Below are 18,716 nucleotides of genomic sequence, written 5' to 3'. Positions count from 1 at the left end.
CAATTTCAGATGAATAAACCAAGAAAGAACATTAAACTGAACATAGGACTACTGTCAATACCACATAGTTGAAAACACTAACTCTTATCTCCTCTCTCATTACGTCCCTCTCTCCACAGCCTTTACCTCCACCGAAGCCTGCAAAGGAGGTATACTATAATATTTAAAAGCTTTAGATTACAGAGGACTCACCTTCCTCCTGAGTTATGTAATTTCATGTTTGAAACTTCTGTTCTGTTTGAGAAACCCTGCTGTAGGGTAGCATCATGGTGTAGGCGGAGGACAGCTAGTCTTTGTCCTCCTCTGGCTACATTGACTTCAATACAAAACCAAGAAGGCTCATGGTTCTCACCCCTTCCATATATTTACATTTGAATTAAGTCCTCCAACCTATCAGAGCTATTGCAGCATGAACTGACATGTTGTCCACCCAATGACAGGATCTAGTACTAAAAGCATAAGCTAAAGCTAGCTAGCGCTGCACTGCATAAAATGTGGTGAGTAGTTGACTCAAAAAGAAAGACAATAGTTGAACAGTTTTGAACAAATGTATTTCTTCAAAAATAAAGAAGCAATATTTTAATATTTTTTTCCACCCTCACATTCTCTTATTTAGCTATCAAATGCAGCTAACGTTAGCTAGCTAGTTTAGACTACTCAAAAACCCGGTTCTAAACAGAGAGATGCTATTTATCTAGCTTGCTATGGATATCCAACACCGGAACTCTTCCAAGTCAAGGTAAGCTTTTGGTTTCATTAATTTATTGCCACCAGAGCCCGCCAGTGTAACTGCTAAACTACTTGCTAACTGTACACTGTACTGCCTGGTTGTAGCTGGTTTACTAACTCATTATTATTATTAGCAATTATTATTATTATTAGCTATGTTGTTGACTTAAAATTAGCTAATGGCAACGATAAAGGCTGTATGTAGCGTTTAGTGTTTATCATATGACGGTTTGGCATGGAAAGAGTTTTCCACTTGGTCACAGACGGCTGATGTTTTGTGCACTGAACTCCACAAGCGAATGGAAAAGTTGAGGTACAACGATCTGGCTGCTATGAAAGTGAACTGATTTTGCATGTGATTAGGGTGTATTCATTCCTCCGATTCTGTTGAAAAATGAAAGGGGATAAACGTACCTGAATGTGTCCAGTAGAAAATCTTTTGCTACTGTTGGACTAATGATTACGCCCTAGATCAGCTAGATGCAGGCAAGATTGGCACATTCCGTGCCTAATGACGGCGCGTAAAATTTTGAGCTATATGTGCAACACAGCATTCCTAAACTAGCCCACAATGTCTGCTGTGTGGATCAAGCAATCAACAAGTCAAGTTGTCATTTGAAAAAGTAACAACGTTTCAGCGAGACAACTCAAAGGCGAAATCGGTTAAAGCGAAGATAATGGAATTCATTGCCCTTGACAAACAACCGTTCTCTGTTGTGGGTGATGTTGGCTTTCGCAGACTGGTTGAGCACCGGTTAACACAACCAGGTGCGCTATTTTTCCGATGTTGCCCAACCGGAGTTACACAGTAATAGCATCACTGCTAATAGCTTCATTTGGAACGCAATTTGGGTCTTTGTGTGTCAAAAAAGATACAGAAGCACTGTCAAAGCTGTACAAAAAAAGTCAGCAAACAAGCAAACACCGGCCACGACCGCAACTTCTGGGGTAACTAGCTTCTGGGGTAGCTAACTTTAGCTTGGTACCTAGCTAGCACCAATACAACCAGCATGAAGATAATGACCAGAAACTGCAGTCATTTTCATTATTCTTTTCATTATTCTTAGCAATGATTTAGGATTCTTTGTGAGTATGTATTAGCTAGGTTGCCACTTGTTGTTGGCCTATTGAAATTGAACTTCAGTTCACGAAAATAACTAGCCAGCTAATTATCCCTGTTGGCCATAGCTAACGTTATAAGCAGCCAACTAGCTTCATCTAGCTAGTTGAGGCTCAACCGGACTGGTTTATGTGTTGTGAAGCAAGCCATAATAAGGATTAGGCACACTAGTGGAATTTGCAGTTTGCCTTCAAAATAAAAGTATATCATTGGCAGTGATGCAAACGAATACAAATAAGTAGAATTATGCAATACTTTTATTTTCAAGGCTAACCGCAAAGCCCACTTGTGGCCAATCCTTTTTGTGGCTAGTCTCACATAGATGGGTCCGACCACCATTAATCAAATATCAACTGTCGTATAAATTAGGGTTATTTTAGATGACACCTAGCTATAGCTACTGAAACAGATTATGTCGCTTTGCTATGTTTTTGAGGGGAGAACATTGTTTGCATCCATGAGCTAGCTAACTTTTTTTTATGACCAGCGCTGTAAGTGTGCGAGACAACTTTACCAGCATCATAGCATACGTATATATGAATCATGACATATGAAATATGAGTGATAAGTGTAATCAATGTGTAGTAACTACGTGAAGATGTATGAACGCGTTACATTAGTATGTGACGTACGTTCATATTAAGGTCCTGATTGGTCAACACATTTATTTGACAAGTCAAATAGTGTTAAATAGTATATTTTTTGACACGGAAAGGCCCAAACGGCATACCATAGAAATCGTGGTTGAGAATTAAACTGAACAAATTAACAAGGAAACGGCACGGTAAGTAAGTGAAATAAATAGGTTTTGATTATGTTTTACTGGCAATGGGGACACACGTAAATGCCTACAAATTAAGTTTTTGGTCAGTGTGGTGTGCGTGTGTGTAAAGTTTATTTAACTTGGCAAGTCATTTAAGAACAAATTCTTATTTACAATGACTGCCTGCCCCGGCCAAACCCGGACGGGACTCCCAATCACGGCTGGATGTGATACAGCCTGGATTCGAACCAGAGACTGTAGTGACGCCTCTTGCGCTGAGATGCAGTGCCTTAGACCGCTGCGTCCATGTGTGGGTGTGTGTTAACTATTTAACTGTACTAGAATGCTTAAAAGGCCATGATTTTTTTAACATCCGTTGTGTTTTTATATCCGTTTTTTTATATCATCTTTTTTTGGCAAGGAAAATATCGGATATCTGTATCAGCCAAAAATGTCATAATGGTGCATCATGTAAGTAGCCTAAACATATTCATGTTATATTGAGCTGGGTGACTGGAATATGAATGACAGTCATTGAATATGCTGTAATATTACAAAATAATCATCCTCCCTCATCTTAAGGCACCGACTGCCACTGCTTGAATTCAGACATTGATTTATGTGGGATGTGTCTACCTCCTGGTTATATTTCATATATATTATATTTAATTTAGCAAAGATATAAAGTTTTTGACCTGACAAAGATTTTCCTCATCAGAAATGATGAGGAAAAATAATTTGTCTGTGAGTGTTCAAATCAGTTGGATCGGGTATACAATTCAGCTGAAAATATAAGAACAGACTATTTTTGTCCGTCAGGCCAACAGGAACTTGATCCAGACAGAGACTAGAGGGAAACAAGCCAGAACTCCAGTGGTTCCATCCAGAGTTAGACCCACTGCAAAGGTAGGCCTATCAGCTCCCACCATAACCACCACACTACTGCATCCCTCACACACTGCTGGCATAAACTTGTACTGGCAGAGAGGTTCCATAGAGGTTCCACATGGCCAGTAAATCTCAATGTTTCATATCTCATTGAAATTGTATCTTTTTCCACATGGTTACGCGGGTAATATCAGGAACCTAATGTTATGGCCAGAAACGGCAGTCGCAAGAGGACACAGGCAGAGCACATAAAGGTACATGCACACGCACAGATTTTGACAATGATATGTCATGTTCCTCTGCCTTAGTTTGAACCTTCTCAGGCCTTTAGTCTCAAACCACTGTCTCTTCATCAGGGCTCAACAGAAATGGACATTTCACCGATTAAGGCCTCTGATCCCCGAGAAGATGAGACCGACTTCAAGCAGGTATGTTCGGTGCTTCTGGTTTCATTGAAGAGAAATGTCATAGTATAAAACCATGTTTGCTACAGGTCTCTCTTATAAAATACATTTGATCTCAATTAGAATATCCTGTATAAATAAAGGTTGAATACAAATGCTTCACTCTCTTTATCATGGATATCTTTTTTAGGACAAATTTGGGGGTCTTGGTGGAATGTTTCAGAAATTACAAAAAGAGCCAACCCCTACCTTTACAGTGAGTGGACAGAGCATTGTCTGACTATCTTTGTAGTGGTGTATGCAGAAACACCTGTCAGTTAGTTGGCACACCAATCAACTATGTTTTCCTTATGATTGATCTTATAGTTTCTCTTCTCTCTCAGAGCTACATGACAGATAATGAGACGCTTGAAGAGCCCACCCCAGAAAAGGAGCAGTCCTCTGAGAACACCATGAAGAGGCTGAGTCAGGCCAAACAAGTGTGTGTGGGAGAGGAGAGCGATATCTATAGACTACTAAACATATGCGATTGCATTAGAGAAACAATGAGAGACAAAGTTTGTTATGAAATAGTGGACGATTTTCAACATATATCACTCTTTCAGGACAAAGGAGGACTGATGGGAGGAATGTTCCAGAAAGCAACTAAAGACAAACTCTCTTCTCCTTCACTGACGGTAACATTTTCTTATTTTCTACTCTTGTTTATCTGTTGTTAACTTTGCTGTTTGGGTGCTCTACTACAACTATGATTTTGAAGTGCTTACAAGGTGTCATTGTTTTCATTGGTCCTAGGTCAGTACAGTAAGTAGTGATCCCAATGACAAACGAGAACAGACAGCTGAAAGCACTCCTGTATGTATCATGATAGGATGATACAAACAAACAAAAAAGATTCAAGCCTGGTTATTTTGTCATCCTGAAAAATGCAAATAAGTCTAACTGTAATTCATGTATCTCCTCTATTGTTCTGGAGAAGGGGGGGGGGTTGTTCATTGGAATCCAAAGACACCCCCCAAACTGCTGGAGAGGGGACACCTGCACACGTGTGTAGCATATGTTGTAATCTTTTTTTGTACTGGAATACACATTTTCTGTTCCAGGACAATCTCTCAGTTCACAGTGAGCTTTTAGCCAGCAACAACAGTCTCTCTGACAACAACAACATCAAGATAAGCTGGTTTAAGGAAGTTAAACTCTGCTCATTTGATCCCGCTGATAACTTCATGGTGGTGTTCTGTGTAAACGGTCCCTCTGTGTGTTTCAGGAGAAGGGAGGCATCTTCAGTGGAATGTTCAAGAAGTCTACCAAACCTGTGGAAGAACCACCTCAAACAGAAGAGGTAAAGTAATACGGTATACTATTTACCTGTTGTAAATTATGTATACGATTTCTGTTCTCTTGACAAATCTGCAATCACAACACTTAAACTCTTAATGGCAATTTTATGTTGCCATTACATTTGATTTAATATCAAGCAAATAGATTAATAATTCATTTGTTCACATATTGTCACTGTGCAGGTAACATAATTTGATGAAAAAAAGTATACCCAAACTCTCTTCAGCCCAGCTTAAACAAAAAAAACATTCCTTACCCCGGGACACTTCAACTGTTGACTATCCAGGACAATAAAGAAAAATGATCACTCAGTTTTTGCATAAATCTGATAGATTTATTGACGGGACAAACAAACAATAGGCTTACGTTTCTGCATGGATCACCGACATCGGAGCATAACATCATTTCCTCTTTGTGTTGCCTGTCATTGTCATACAGGACCAGCAGTCACTACACAGTGAGCTCTCAGCCAGCAATGACAGTCTCTCTGACAACAACAACCCTAAGGTGAGGCAGAGTTGAGTACTATATTCATGTGCGCAGTAAGAGGGTTATGACTAAAGTATTACGGATATTATCATAGAAATAGTTGACAACCTGATTATGTTCTGATGCCATTAGGCAAAAGGAGGACTTTTCAGTGGAATCCTCAAAAAATCCCCCAAAGCTCCTCGAGAGGGCACACTTGCAGAGGTGAGCGTTCTGGAGATCAACACGTGACTCAAAATATTATTTCCGACCTACTTGTAAATATGCTGACTTGTATAGAAAATGTACCCCATAGCAAATGTTATTATGCATTCTCACTGGCTGAACAGATATCTTGATCTGTTTCTCAACCAGGCATTACACGGTGAACATTCAGGCAGCAATGACAGTCTTTCTAAAAACAACAGTAAAGTGAGTAAGGTTTGACAGTTCTTCACATCTGCTGAAGTGTTCTTCACAAATAGCTTCCATTGTTTATTGGAAACGATTGGGTTCCAGGAGAAAGGAGGCATATTCAGTGGAATGTTCATAAAATCCCCCAAGCCTGCTGCTGATGCTTCTCAACCTGAGGTAATATAGCGGAGTCAAGTGTTTGGCTTGGACCAGTCTTACATTTTCTATTTGTTCAGCTTATTCTATGCGTACATACTACTGGTAGCTAGTTACGTAAGCGGTGTCTGCTCACATTACAACACACTTGTGAGTCCAAAACAACAATGTGTGTACAAAACAAGTGAACTAAACTAGAAGGGGTATCTTCAATTGGAGCACTGTTGTTTAAGTAACTGTTGTTTAAGTGTCTCAGATCAAGGGGTCATTACAGAGTGAGCTCTCAGCCAGCAATGACAGTCTGGCTGACAACAGCAACCCAAGTCAAATCAAATCCAATTTGATTTGTCACATACACATGGTTAGCAGATGTTAGTGCGAGTGTAGCGAAATGCTTGTGCTTCTAGTTCCGACAATGCAGTAATAACCAACAAGTAATCTAGCTAACAATTCCAAAACTACTACCTTATAGACACAAGTGTAAGGGGATAAAGAATATTACATAAAGATATATGAATGAGTGATGGTACAGAGCGGCATTGGCAAGATGCAGATGGTATCGAGTACAGTATATACATATGAGATGAGTATGTAAACAAAGTGGCATAGTTAAAGTGGCTAGTGATACATGTATTACATAAAGATGCTGTAAATGATATAGAATACAGTATATACGTATACATATGAGATGAATAATGTAGGGTATGTAAACATTATATTAGGTAGCATTGTTTAAAGGGGCTAGTGATATATTTTACATCATTTCCCATCAATTCCCATTATTAAAGTGGCTGGAGTTGAGTCAGTGTGTTGGCAGCAGCCACTCAATATTAGTGGTGGCTGTTTAACAGTCCGATGGCCTTGAGATAGAAGCTGTTTTTCAGTCTCTCGGTCCCAGCTTTGATGCACCTGTACTGACCCCCCCCCCCCCTCTGGATGATAGCGGGGTGAACAGGCAGTGGCTCGGGTGGTTGTTGTCCTTGATGATCTTTATGGCCTTCCTGTGACATCGGTTGGTGTAGGTGTCCTGGAGGGCAGGTAGTTTGCCCCCGGTGATGCGTTGTGCAGACCTCACTACCCTCTGGAGAGCCTTATGGTTGTGGGCGGAGCAGTTGCCGTACCAGGCGGTGATACAGCCCGACAGGATGCACTCGATTGTGCATCTGTAGAAGTTTGTGAGTGCTTTTGGTGACAAGCTGAATTTCTTCAGCCCCCTGAGGTTGAAGAGACGCTGCTGCGCCTTCTTCATGATGCTGTCTGTGTGGGTGGACCAATTCAGTTTGTCTGTGATGTGTACACAGAGGAACTTAAAACTTACCACCCTCTCCACTACTGTTCCATCGGTGTGGATAGGGGGGTGTTCCCTCTGCTGTTTCCTGAAGTCCACAATCATCTCCTTAGTTTTGTTGACGTTGAGTGTGAGGTTATTTTCCTGACACCACACTCCGAGGGCCATCACCTCCTCCATGTAGGCCGTCTCGTCGTTGTTGGTAATCAAGCCTACCACTGTTGTGTCGTACGCAAACTTGATGATTGAGTTGGAGGCGTGCGTGGCCACGCAGTCGTGGGAGTACAGGGAGTACAGGAGAGGGCTCAGAACGCACCCTTGTGGGGCCTCAGTGTTGAGGATCAGCGGGGTGGAGATGTTGTTGCCTACCCTCACCACCTGGGGGGGCCCGTCAGGAAGTCCAGTACCCAGTTGCACAGGGCGAGGTCGAGACCCAGGGTCTCGAGCTTGATGACGAGCTTGGAGGGTACTATGGTGTTGAACGCCGAGCTGTAGTCGATGAACAGCATTCTCACATAGGTATTCCTCTTGTCCAGGTGGGTTAGGGCAGTGTGCAGTGTGGTTGAGATTGCATCGTCTGTGGACCTATTTGGGCGGTAAGAAAATTGGAGTGGGTCTAGGGTGTCAGGTAGGGTGGAGGTGATATGGTCCTTGACTAGTCTCTCAAAGCACTTCATGATGACGGAAGTGAGTGCTACGGGGCGGTAGTCGTTTAGCTCAGTTACCTTAGCTTTCTTGGGAACAGGAACAATGGTGGCCCTCTTGAAGCATGTGGGAACAACAGACTGGGATAGGGATTGATTGAATATGTCCGTAAACACACCAGCCAGCTGGTCTGCGCATGCTCTGAGGGCGCGGCTGAGGATGCCGTCTGGGCCTGCAGCCTTGCGAGGGTTGACACTTTTAAATGTTTTCCTCACGTTGGCTGCAGTGAAGGAGAGTCTGCATGTTTTGGTTGCGGGCCGTGTCCGTGGCACTGTATTGTCCTCAAAGCGGGCAAAAAAGTTATTTAGTCTGCCTGGGAGCAAGACATCCTGGTCCATGACGGGCTGGTTTTCTTTTTGTAATCCGTGATTGACTGTAGACCCTGCCACCTCTTGTGTCTGAGCCGTTGAATTGAGATTCTACTTTGTCTCTATACTGACGCTTAGCTTGTTTGATTGCCGTGCGGAGGGAATAGCTACACTGTTTGTATTCGGTCATGTTTCCGGTCACCTTGCCCTGATTAAAAGCAGTGGTTTGCGCTTTCAGTTTCACGCGAATGCTGCCATCAATCCACGGTTTCTGGTGAGGCAGAGTTACTGCATTTAGAATTTGAGAAAACCACTTACTCAAATGGAAATTCAAATGACACTGTCTTCTTCTATCAGGGAAAAAAGGGGCTATTCAGTGGAATCCTTAAGAAGACCCCCAAATCATCTGGAGATGAAACACCTGCGCAAGTGAGATCAAACATGTCTGTTTGCTTCAGTTACTTACTGTAAGAGTTTGTTCATTTTCTAACTACAGAACTGTGTTCTGTTCCAGGACAATCTTGCAACATGCAGTGAGCTCTCAGTCAGCAACAACAGCCTTTCTGATACCAACAACACCACGGTGAGGAGGTTTGGTGGAGTATAATCTTCAGACAATACTATGTATCCAGATAACAATATATGTCAACACAGTAAAACAAAAAAAATCTAATCTAAACAGTCTTTTTGTATTTCAGGAGAAAGGAAGTTTTTTCAGTGGAATGTTCAAGAAATCTCCTATTCCTGCCGATGAAGGCTCTCAACAAGAAGAGGTATCTAGAGATGACTATATTGGCTCTTAATTTGACGTGGACTAATGATATTTATAAGTCTATTATTATTAACCGTCGTTAATTGTTCTAGTAACACTTAATAGCCTCATAGGACAAGCGGTCATTACCAAGTGAGCTCTCAGCCAGTAATGACAGTCTCTCTGACAACCACACTATTAAGGTGAATAGATGTCCAGATACCTGAAGCAGGATATTACTACTATCACTTGTGTGTTTCAGGAGAGAGGTAAATTCAGTGGAATGTTCCAAAAATCACCTAAACCTGCCGATGAAGACTGTCAACCAGAAGAGGTAACTAACTACATTAGGTCTTAATTTGACCATGACTAGTCTGTCATATTTATAACTTTTGGCTCGTGTCATAGTAACACTCGATTGTCTCATAGGACAAGCGGTCATTACACAGTGAGCTCTCAGCCAGTAATGACAGTCTCTCTGACAACAGCAACCCTAAGGTGAGACTGAACTGCACCTCAGCCACGCTCAAGGTACTACACGATATCATAACCGCCATCGATAAAAGACAGTACTGTGCAGCCGTCTTCATCGACCTTGCCAAGGCTTTCGACTCTGTCAATCACCATATTCTTATCGGCAGACTCAGTAGCCTCGGTTTTTCGGATGACTGCTTTGCCTGGTTCACCAACTACTTTGCAGACAGAGTTCAGTGTGTCAAATCGGAGGGCATGCTGTCCGGTCCTCTGACAGTCTTTATGGGGGTGCCACAGGGTTCAATCCTCGGGCCGACTCTTTTCTCTGTATATATCAATGATGTTGCTCTTGCTGCGGGCGATTCCCTGATCCACCTCTACGCAGACGACACCAATTCCATATACTTCCGGCCCGTCCTTGGACACTGTGCTATCTAACCTCCAAACGAGCTTCAATGCCATACAACACTCCTTCCGTGGCCTCCAACTGCTCTTAAACACTAGTAAAACCAAATGCATGCTTTTCAACTGTTCGCTGCCTGCACCCCTGACCAGCATATCACCACCCTGGATGGTTCCGACCTTGAATATGTGGACATCTATAAGTACCTAGGTGTCTGGCTAGACTGTAAACTCTCCTTCCAGACTCATATCAAACATCTCCAATTGAAAATCAAATCTAGAGTCGGCTTTCTATTCCGCAACAAAGCCTCCTTCACTCACGACGCCAAACTTACCCTAGTAAAACTGACTATCCTACCGATCCTCGACTTCGGCGATGTCATCTACAAAATGGCTTCCAACACTCTACTCAGCAAACTGGATGCAGTTTATCACAGTGCCATCCGTTTTGTCACTAAAGCACCTTATACCACCCACCACTGCGACCTGTATGCTCTAGTCGGCTGGCCCTCGCTACATATTCGTCGCCAGACCCACTGGCTCCAGGTCATCTACAAGTCCATGCTAGGTAAAGCTCTGCCTTATCTCAGTTCACTGGTCACGATGGCAACACCCATCCGTAGCACGCGCTCCAGCAGGTGTATCTCACTGATCATCCCTAAAGCCAACACCTCATTTGGCCGCCTTTCGTTCCAGTTCTCTGCTGCCTGTGACTGGAACGAATTGCAAAAATCACTGAACTTGGAGACTTTTATCTCCCTCACCAACTTCAAACATCTGCTATCTGAGCAGCTAACCGATCGCTGCAGCTGTACATAGTCTATCGGTAAATAGCCCACCCATTTTTACCTACCTCATCCCCATACTGTTTTTATTTATTTACTTTTCTGCTCTTTTGCACACCAATATCTCTACCTGTACATGACCATCTGATCATTTATCACTCCAGTGTTAATCTGCAAAATTGTAATTATTCGCCTACCTCCTCATGCCTTTTGCACACAATGTATATAGACTCCCTTTTTTCTACTGTGTTATTGACTTGTTAATTGTTTACTCCATGTGTAACTCTGTGTTGTCTGTTCACACTGCTATGCTTTATCTTGGCCAGGTCGCAGTTGCAAATGAGAACTTGTTCTCAACTAGCCTACCTGGTTAAATAAAGGTGTAATCATTATTATTATTTTTTTACTTGATCTCCAGGTGACATGATTTCAGTTGCTCTTTCTAAACTGCATCTGTGTGTTTCAGGGTAAAGGTATATTCAGTGGAATGTTCCAAAAGGCTCCTAAAACAGCTGAAGCCTCGCAACCAGAAGAGGTAAACATGTTAGTCCTAAGAATCATTTCTATTCAATCTCTATGGTATATACAGTGCATTCTGAAAGTATTCAGACCCCTTCCCCTTTTCCATATTTTGTTACGTTACAGCCTTATTCTAAAATAGATTCTTTAAAAATGAATCGTCATCAATTTACACACAATACCCCGTAATGACAAAGCGAAAACAGGCGTATGACATTTTTGCAAATGTATTCAAAATAAAAAACAGAAATACCTTATTTACATAAGTATTCAGACTCTTTGCTATGAGACTCAAAATTGAGATCCATTGATCATCCTTGAGATGTTTCTACAACTAGATTGGAGTCCACCTGTGGTAAATTCAAATGACTGGACATGATTTGGAAAGGCACACACCTCTCTATATAAGGTCCCACAGTTGACAGTGCATGTCAGAGCAAAAACCAAGCCATGAGGTCGAAGGAATTATCTGTATAGCTCCGAGACAGAATTGTGTCGAGGCACAGATTTGGGGAAGATTACCAAAACATTTCTGCAGCATTGAAAGTCCTCAAGAACAGAGTAGCCTCCATCATTCTTAAAAATTGATCAAATTTGGAACCACCAAGACTCTTCCTAGAGCTGGTCACCCGGCCAAACTGAGCAATCGGTGGAGAAGGACCTTGGTCAGGGAGGTGACCAAGAACCCAATGGTCACTCAGACAGAGCTACAGAGTTCCTATTTGGAGATGGGAGAACCTTCCAGGAGGTCAACCATCTCTGCAGCACTCCACCAATCACGCCTTTATGGTAGAGTATCCAGACGGAAGCCACTCCTCAGTAAAAGGCACATGACAGCCCGCTTCGAGTTTACCAAAAATACACAAAGGTATCTCAGACCATGAAAAACAAGATTATCTGGTCTGATGAAACCAAGATTGAAATCTTTGGTCTAAATGCCAAGCGTCACGTCTGGAGGAAACCTGGCACCATCCCTACGGTGAAGAATGGTGGTGGCAGCATCATGCTGTGGGGATGTTTTTCAGTTGCAGGCATTAGGAGACTTGTCAGGATGGAAGGAAAAGTGAATGGAGCAAAGTGCAGAGAGATCCTTGATGAAAACCAGCTCCAGCGCGCTCAGGACCTCAGATTGGTGGCAAAGGTTCACCTTCCAACAGGACAACGACCTTAAGCACACTGCCAAGACAAAGCAGGAGTGGCTTCGGGACAAGTCTCTGAATGCCCTTGAGTGACCCAGCCAGAGCCCGGACTTGAACCCGATTGAACATCTCTGGAGAGACCTGAAAATAGCTGTGCAGCAACACTCCCCATCCAACCTGACAGAGGTTGAGAGATATTTTATTGATTTATTTAGCCTTTATTTAACTAGGCAAGCCAGTTAAGAACGGCCTACCCCGGCGAAGCCCGGACGACGCTGGGCCAGTTGTGCGCCGCTCTATGGGACTCCCAATCGCGGCTGGTTGTGATACAGCCTGCAATTGAATCAGGTCTGTAGTGACGCCTGTACCACTGAGATGCAGTGCCTTAGAATGCTGCGCCACTCGGGAGCTCTGCAGAGAAGAATGGTTGCAAGTTTCTTCTAGACAAAGGTTCCAACAATAAAAAAGAATAAAACATACGAATATGAACATGAAGTAAATGGCTCAGTAGATCATAATAAACATTTTTGCATATGTATAATACAGGGATGCACAATTTATAGTACAATATTTACACATGTATCAGGGAAGGTGGGATTGGGGGGCAAGTGTTTAAATTGTGCAATATTAGCAATAGTAAATAAGAGTCTGGTAGCAGCAGTTGTGATGTGTGTGTAGCATGAATGTATATGTGTACATGAGTGAGTGCATGTGTGCGGAGTCAGTACAGGTGATCAGTCACTTTGAAGTATTCAACAGTCTGATGGCTTGTAGATAGAAACCGTTTCTGAGCCTGTTGGTACCAGACCTCATGCTCCGATACCGTCTGCTCGACAGTAAGTGAGTGAACAGCTCATGGCTGCGGGACTTCCTCAGGCACCATTTCAAGTAGATGTCCTGGATGGATGGGAGCACAGTCCCAGTGATGTACTGGGCCGTCTTCAACAGGGCGGTAGGGCCTTGCGGTCGTGGATGGAGTACTAGGCCGTGATGCAACCGGTCAGGACGCTCTCGATGGTGCAGCGGTACTATTTGGGAGGACCCGGGGTGGCATGCCAAATTTATTCAGCCGCCTTAGGAAAGTAGACACGTTGTCGCGCCCTCTTGACAAGTGTGGTGATGTTGTTGATCCATGTCAAGTCCTCGGTGATGTGGACGCAGAGGATCTTCAACTGCTGACTCTCTCTACTGCAGTCCCGTTGATGTGGATCGGGGCGTGTTCCCCCTCCTCTGCTTCAACTCCTTTGTTTTGCTGACATTGAGGGAGAGGTTGTTGTCCTGGCACCACAATGCCAGTTCACCTACCTCCTCCCTACAGACTGGCTCATGGTTTTTGGTTATCAGGCCTACAACGGTGGTGTCGTCAGAAAACTTGATGATGGAGTTGGTGTCGTGTAAAAACAAGGGCTGAGGACACACCACTGGGGGGCCCCTGTGTTAAGAGTCGGTGTGAAGAATATGTTGTTGCCGATCCTCACAGCCTGTGGTCTGCCTGTCAGGAAGTAGAGGATCCAGTTGCAGAGGATGGTGTCCAGGACCAGGGCTCTGAGCTTGGACGGAACAATAGTGTTGAATGCTGAACTGTAGTCAATGAACAGCATTCTCACATAGGTGTTCCTCTTGTCCAGATGTGTTAGGGTTGTGTGAATGGCGATGGAAATGTCATCTTCCGTGGCTCTGTTGGAGCGGTAGGCAAATTGGAGTGGATCCAGTGTGGCTGGCATGTTGGCATTGATGTGGGCAATGACCCGCGTCTCAAATGACTTCATGGTGACAGGGGTGAGTGCGACTGGGCGACAGTCATTTGGGCATGTTGCAGTAATATTTCACGTGTCTATATGATATTATAAATACCTCACAATCGACTCGTAATGTGACTACGCAATTATACTATTAAAATGTTTATCTGACTCCTGGGCCACCATTTACTGTAGTGGGCGGTAATATTTGATATTTGAATATACAGTATATGACATACATCACATGCGACTCGTAATAATACTAAGCAATTGGCCCAGTCAAATGTTTATCTGACTGCATAAAGATTAGCAATATGCAAGAGACAATGGTTGAGTTACAGCAATACGCAATGAAGAAATGTCTGAGAACAGAATTCTAAATGCAAGTGTATTGTAGCTTAAGTTACAAGACATTAACAAGCATTACTAGGCATTATTCTAAGCATGGTCAGAGAGCGAGAGAAATCATAACCTGAACGGCCATGCCCCAAAAGTCCATGGGGTGGAGAGAGAAAAAATAGTGAGTCTCACCACAGCAGTTCAGGATTTTTTTAAAAGGAACATTTTATAAGCATCTAAGTTATTTAGATTCAAAAACTGAGTTGTTGACCAATAGAATTACTGTAAAGTTCATCTCCAATCAGATATCAGACCTACATGATGTAACGTCTGTATCTCAGAGGTGACACAATGGAGGGTTGGGAGAGATAATACAGAGAATGCTGAATCCCTAAGACAACACAGGAAATGATTGCATACAGTTGATAAGAAGAGTCACTTTGGATGCTGCCCTACAATGTGTCCTTGGTTTTCTTGGTCGCTGGAATGATGATGGTATCCTTGAAGCAAGTGGGGACTACAGCCTGAGACAAGGACAGGTTGAATATGTCTGATCAGCGAACACACTAGCCTCATTTATACCTGGTGCTAACATGCTGCCTTTGTCCTCATCTTATCCACATTCTGATAGTGCACATCGCATCTACACGTCAGTAAAATATGTCTTTTATCTGTCCACAGTGTCATTATTTTGACCAAATATCCTGGTCCCTGCCTGTATGCCAATTGTTTGACAGATATTCTTTCAAAATAATTTTTATTTGAAGACATTGATGCTTTAAATCAATGGCATCACCTGTCCATGATTTTAGAGGGCGGGATAATGATGATTTAAATAGTTTCACTGTCCAGACCTGCCTACACTTCTAAGATATCCAAATAGAATGCGTGTCTGACTACCTCTGGAGGTGGGTAGAAAGATCTGATCACGATGAGTCTTTTTATCATCTACACTTGCCCAAAAATGTGGGCACAATCTAAATGTGGAGAAGATCAGAACAAAGGATGTATGTTAGAACCAGGTATAAATGGGGCTTCTGAGGACATGGCCAGGAATTTTTGTTGGGGTATGTCCGGATTGTTATTGTGGGTACAACATCCTCAACACATTACCTAATGAAGCCTGTGACTGACTATGTATATTTGTCAGTGTTGATGGATGAGTTCTGGTTGGATGAATCTTTGAACATATTCCAATCAGTATCAGTATTCTCAAAACACTCCTGCAGCATTGAGTCTGCCTCTTCTGTCCAGGCCCTCACTATTCTCTGTGTTAGTGGCTCCCTCTTGAGTTTCTGTAGGAACAGAGAGACGTGATCTGATTGGCCGAAGTGGGGCTGGGGGACGGTTTTGTATGTATCGCGGATGTTTGTGTACAAATGGTCCAGCACATTGTTTCCTCTCATCAAATCAAATGATATTGGTCACATACAAATATTTAGCTAATGTTATTGCGGGTGTAATGAAATGCTTGTGTTCCTAGCTCCAACAGTGCACTAGTATCTAACAATTCACAACAATACACACAAATCTAAAAGTAAAAGAATGGAATTATGAAATATATAAATATTAGATTGAGCAATGTCAGAGAGGCACCTTTTACTGACCTCGCCCTCTGGATGGCAGCGGGGTAAACAGGCCGTGGCTTGGGTGGTTGATGTTCTTGATGATCTTCTTGGCCTTCCTGTGACATCAGGTGCTGTAGATGTCCTGGAGAGCAGGTAGTTTGCCCCCGGTGATGCATTGGGCAGACCACACCATCCTCTGGAGAGCCCTTCGGTTGTGGGCGGTGCAGTTGCCGTACCAGGCGGTGATAAAAAGGGCCAAGCCAAATTCTCAGCCTCCTGAGGATAAAGAGGTGCTGTTTGCACCTTCTTCACCACACGGTCTGCGTGGATGGACCATTTCTGATGTGTACGCCGAGGAACTTGAAGCTTTCCTACCTTCTCCACTGCGGTCCCGTCGATGTGGATAGGGGAGTGCTCCCTCTGCTGTTTCCTGAAGTCCACGATCAGCTCCTTTGTTTTGTTGACGTTGAGTGAGAGGTTATTTTCCTGGTTATTAACCCTCATGGGGCAGGATACACGTAGGCAGAGTTGTGGAGTCTGACTCGAGTCACAAATTTGATGAATTGAGGCTCGACTTGATTGAAAATAAATTCATTTGAGACTTCACTTGGACTCGGGACTCGACTTTGACTTGAGACTGACTTGAAATTATCTGGCCAGGTTTTGTCATCAAATGACACTGTCTTCTTCTATCAGGGAAAAAAGGGGCTATTCAGTGGAATCCTTAAAAAGACCCCCAAATCATCTGGAGATGAAACACCTGTGCAGGTGAGATCAAACATGTCTGTTTGCTTCAGTTACTTACTGTAAGAGTTTGTTCATTTTCTAACGACATAACTGTGTTCTGTTCCAGGACAATCTTGCAACATGCAGTGAGCTCTCAGTCAGCAACAACAGCCTTTCTGATACCAACAACACCACGGTGAGGAGGTTTGGTGGAGTATTATCTTCAGACAATACTATGTATCCAGATAACATTATATGTTAACACAGTAAAACAAAAAAAACAGTAAAACAAAAAAAAATCTAATCTAAACAGTCTTTTTGTATTTCAGGAGAAAGGAAGTTTATTCAGTGGAATGTTCAAGAAATCTCCTATTCCTGCCGATGAAGGCTCTCAACAAGAAGAGGTATCTAGAGATTTATATTTACATTTAAGTCATTTAGCAGACGCTCTTATCCAGAGCGACTTACAAATTGGTGCATTCACCTTATGACATCCAGTAGAACAGCCACTTTACAATAGTGCATCTAAATCTTTTAAGGGGGGTGAGAAGGATTACTTTATCCTATCCTAGGTATTCCTTAAAGAGGTGGGGTTTCAGGTGTCTCCGGAAGGTGGTGATTGACTCCGCTGTCCTGGCGTCGTGAGGGAGTTTGTTCCACCATTGGGGAGCCAGAGCAGCGAACAGTTTTGACTGGGCTGAGCGGGAACTGTACTTCCTCAGTGGTAGGGAGGCGAGCAGGCCAGAGGTGGATGAACGCAGTGCCCTTGTTTGGGTGTAGGGCCTGATCAGAGCCTGGAGGTACTGAGGTGCCGTTCCCCTCACAGCTCCGTAGGCAAGCACCATGGTCTTGTAGCGGATGCGAGCTTCAACTGGAAGCCAGTGGAGAGAGCGGAGGAGCGGGGTGACGTGAGAGAACTTGGGAAGGTTGAACACCAGACGGGCTGCAGCGTTCTGGATGAGTTGTAGGGGTTTAATGGCACAGGCAGGGAGCCCAGCCAACAGCGAGTTGCAGTAATCCAGATGGGAGATGACAAGTGCCTGGATTAGGACCTGCACCGCTTCCTGTGTGAGGCAGGGTCGTACTCTGCGGATGTTGTAGAGCATGAACCTACAGGAACGGCCACCGCCTTGATGTTAGTTGAGAACGACAGGGTGTTGTCCAGGATCACGCCAAGGTTCTTAGCGCTCTGGGAGGAGGACACAATGGAGTTGTCAACCGTGATGGCGAGATCATGGAACGGGCAGTCCTTCCCCGGGAGGAAGAGCAGCTCCGTCTTGCCGAGGTTCAGCTTGAGGTGGTGATCCGTCATGATGACTATATTGGCTCTAAATTTGACGTGGACTAATGATAATTATGAGTCTATTATTATTAACCGTCGTTAATTGTTCTAGTAACACTTAATAGCCTCATAGGACAAGCGGTCAGTGAGCTCTCAGCCAGTAATGACAGTCTCTCTGACAACAACACTATTAAGGTGAATAGATGTCCAGATACCTGGAGCAGGATATTACTACTATCACTTGTGTGTTTCAGGAGAGAGGTAAATTCAGTGGAATGTTCCAAAAATCACCTAAACCTGCCGATGAAGACTGTCAACCAGAAGAGGTAACTACATTAGGTCTTAATTTGACCATGACTAGTCGGTCATATTTATAACTTTTGGCTAGTGTCATAGTAACACTCGATT

The 18,716-nt window shown here is 43.4% G+C and overlaps 1 protein-coding gene across 1 annotated transcript in view; it reads left to right on the top strand.

Moving 5' to 3' along the window:
- The window catches only part of LOC124041603, a 41,282-nt gene that overhangs the window by 11,844 nt on the left and 10,722 nt on the right, over window positions 1-18,716 (top strand). Inside the window, exons 3-25 of the mRNA XM_046359366.1 lie at window positions 120-149; window positions 3,034-3,083; window positions 3,432-3,518; window positions 3,695-3,754; window positions 3,857-3,928; window positions 4,095-4,160; window positions 4,288-4,383; window positions 4,510-4,581; window positions 5,172-5,246; window positions 5,684-5,752; window positions 5,867-5,938; window positions 6,089-6,145; window positions 6,233-6,304; window positions 8,942-9,013; window positions 9,099-9,167; window positions 9,283-9,357; window positions 9,598-9,669; window positions 9,765-9,833; window positions 11,463-11,531; window positions 16,997-17,068; window positions 17,154-17,222; window positions 17,356-17,430; window positions 18,563-18,634. Coding sequence (XP_046215322.1) covers window positions 3,072-3,083; window positions 3,432-3,518; window positions 3,695-3,754; window positions 3,857-3,928; window positions 4,095-4,160; window positions 4,288-4,383; window positions 4,510-4,581; window positions 5,172-5,246; window positions 5,684-5,752; window positions 5,867-5,938; window positions 6,089-6,145; window positions 6,233-6,304; window positions 8,942-9,013; window positions 9,099-9,167; window positions 9,283-9,357; window positions 9,598-9,669; window positions 9,765-9,833; window positions 11,463-11,531; window positions 16,997-17,068; window positions 17,154-17,222; window positions 17,356-17,430; window positions 18,563-18,634 — 1,524 coding nt within the window. The 5' untranslated portion in view covers window positions 120-149; window positions 3,034-3,071. The remainder of the gene's footprint in view (window positions 1-119; window positions 150-3,033; window positions 3,084-3,431; window positions 3,519-3,694; window positions 3,755-3,856; window positions 3,929-4,094; window positions 4,161-4,287; window positions 4,384-4,509; window positions 4,582-5,171; window positions 5,247-5,683; window positions 5,753-5,866; window positions 5,939-6,088; window positions 6,146-6,232; window positions 6,305-8,941; window positions 9,014-9,098; window positions 9,168-9,282; window positions 9,358-9,597; window positions 9,670-9,764; window positions 9,834-11,462; window positions 11,532-16,996; window positions 17,069-17,153; window positions 17,223-17,355; window positions 17,431-18,562; window positions 18,635-18,716) is intronic.

The sequence above is a fragment of the Oncorhynchus gorbuscha genome, linkage group LG08, assembly GCF_021184085.1.
Source record: "Oncorhynchus gorbuscha isolate QuinsamMale2020 ecotype Even-year linkage group LG08, OgorEven_v1.0, whole genome shotgun sequence".
Lineage (NCBI taxonomy): Eukaryota > Metazoa > Chordata > Actinopteri > Salmoniformes > Salmonidae > Oncorhynchus > Oncorhynchus gorbuscha.
The sequence above is the reverse complement of the archived record's forward strand: the minus strand, read 5'-3'. Positions and strand labels throughout refer to the sequence as shown.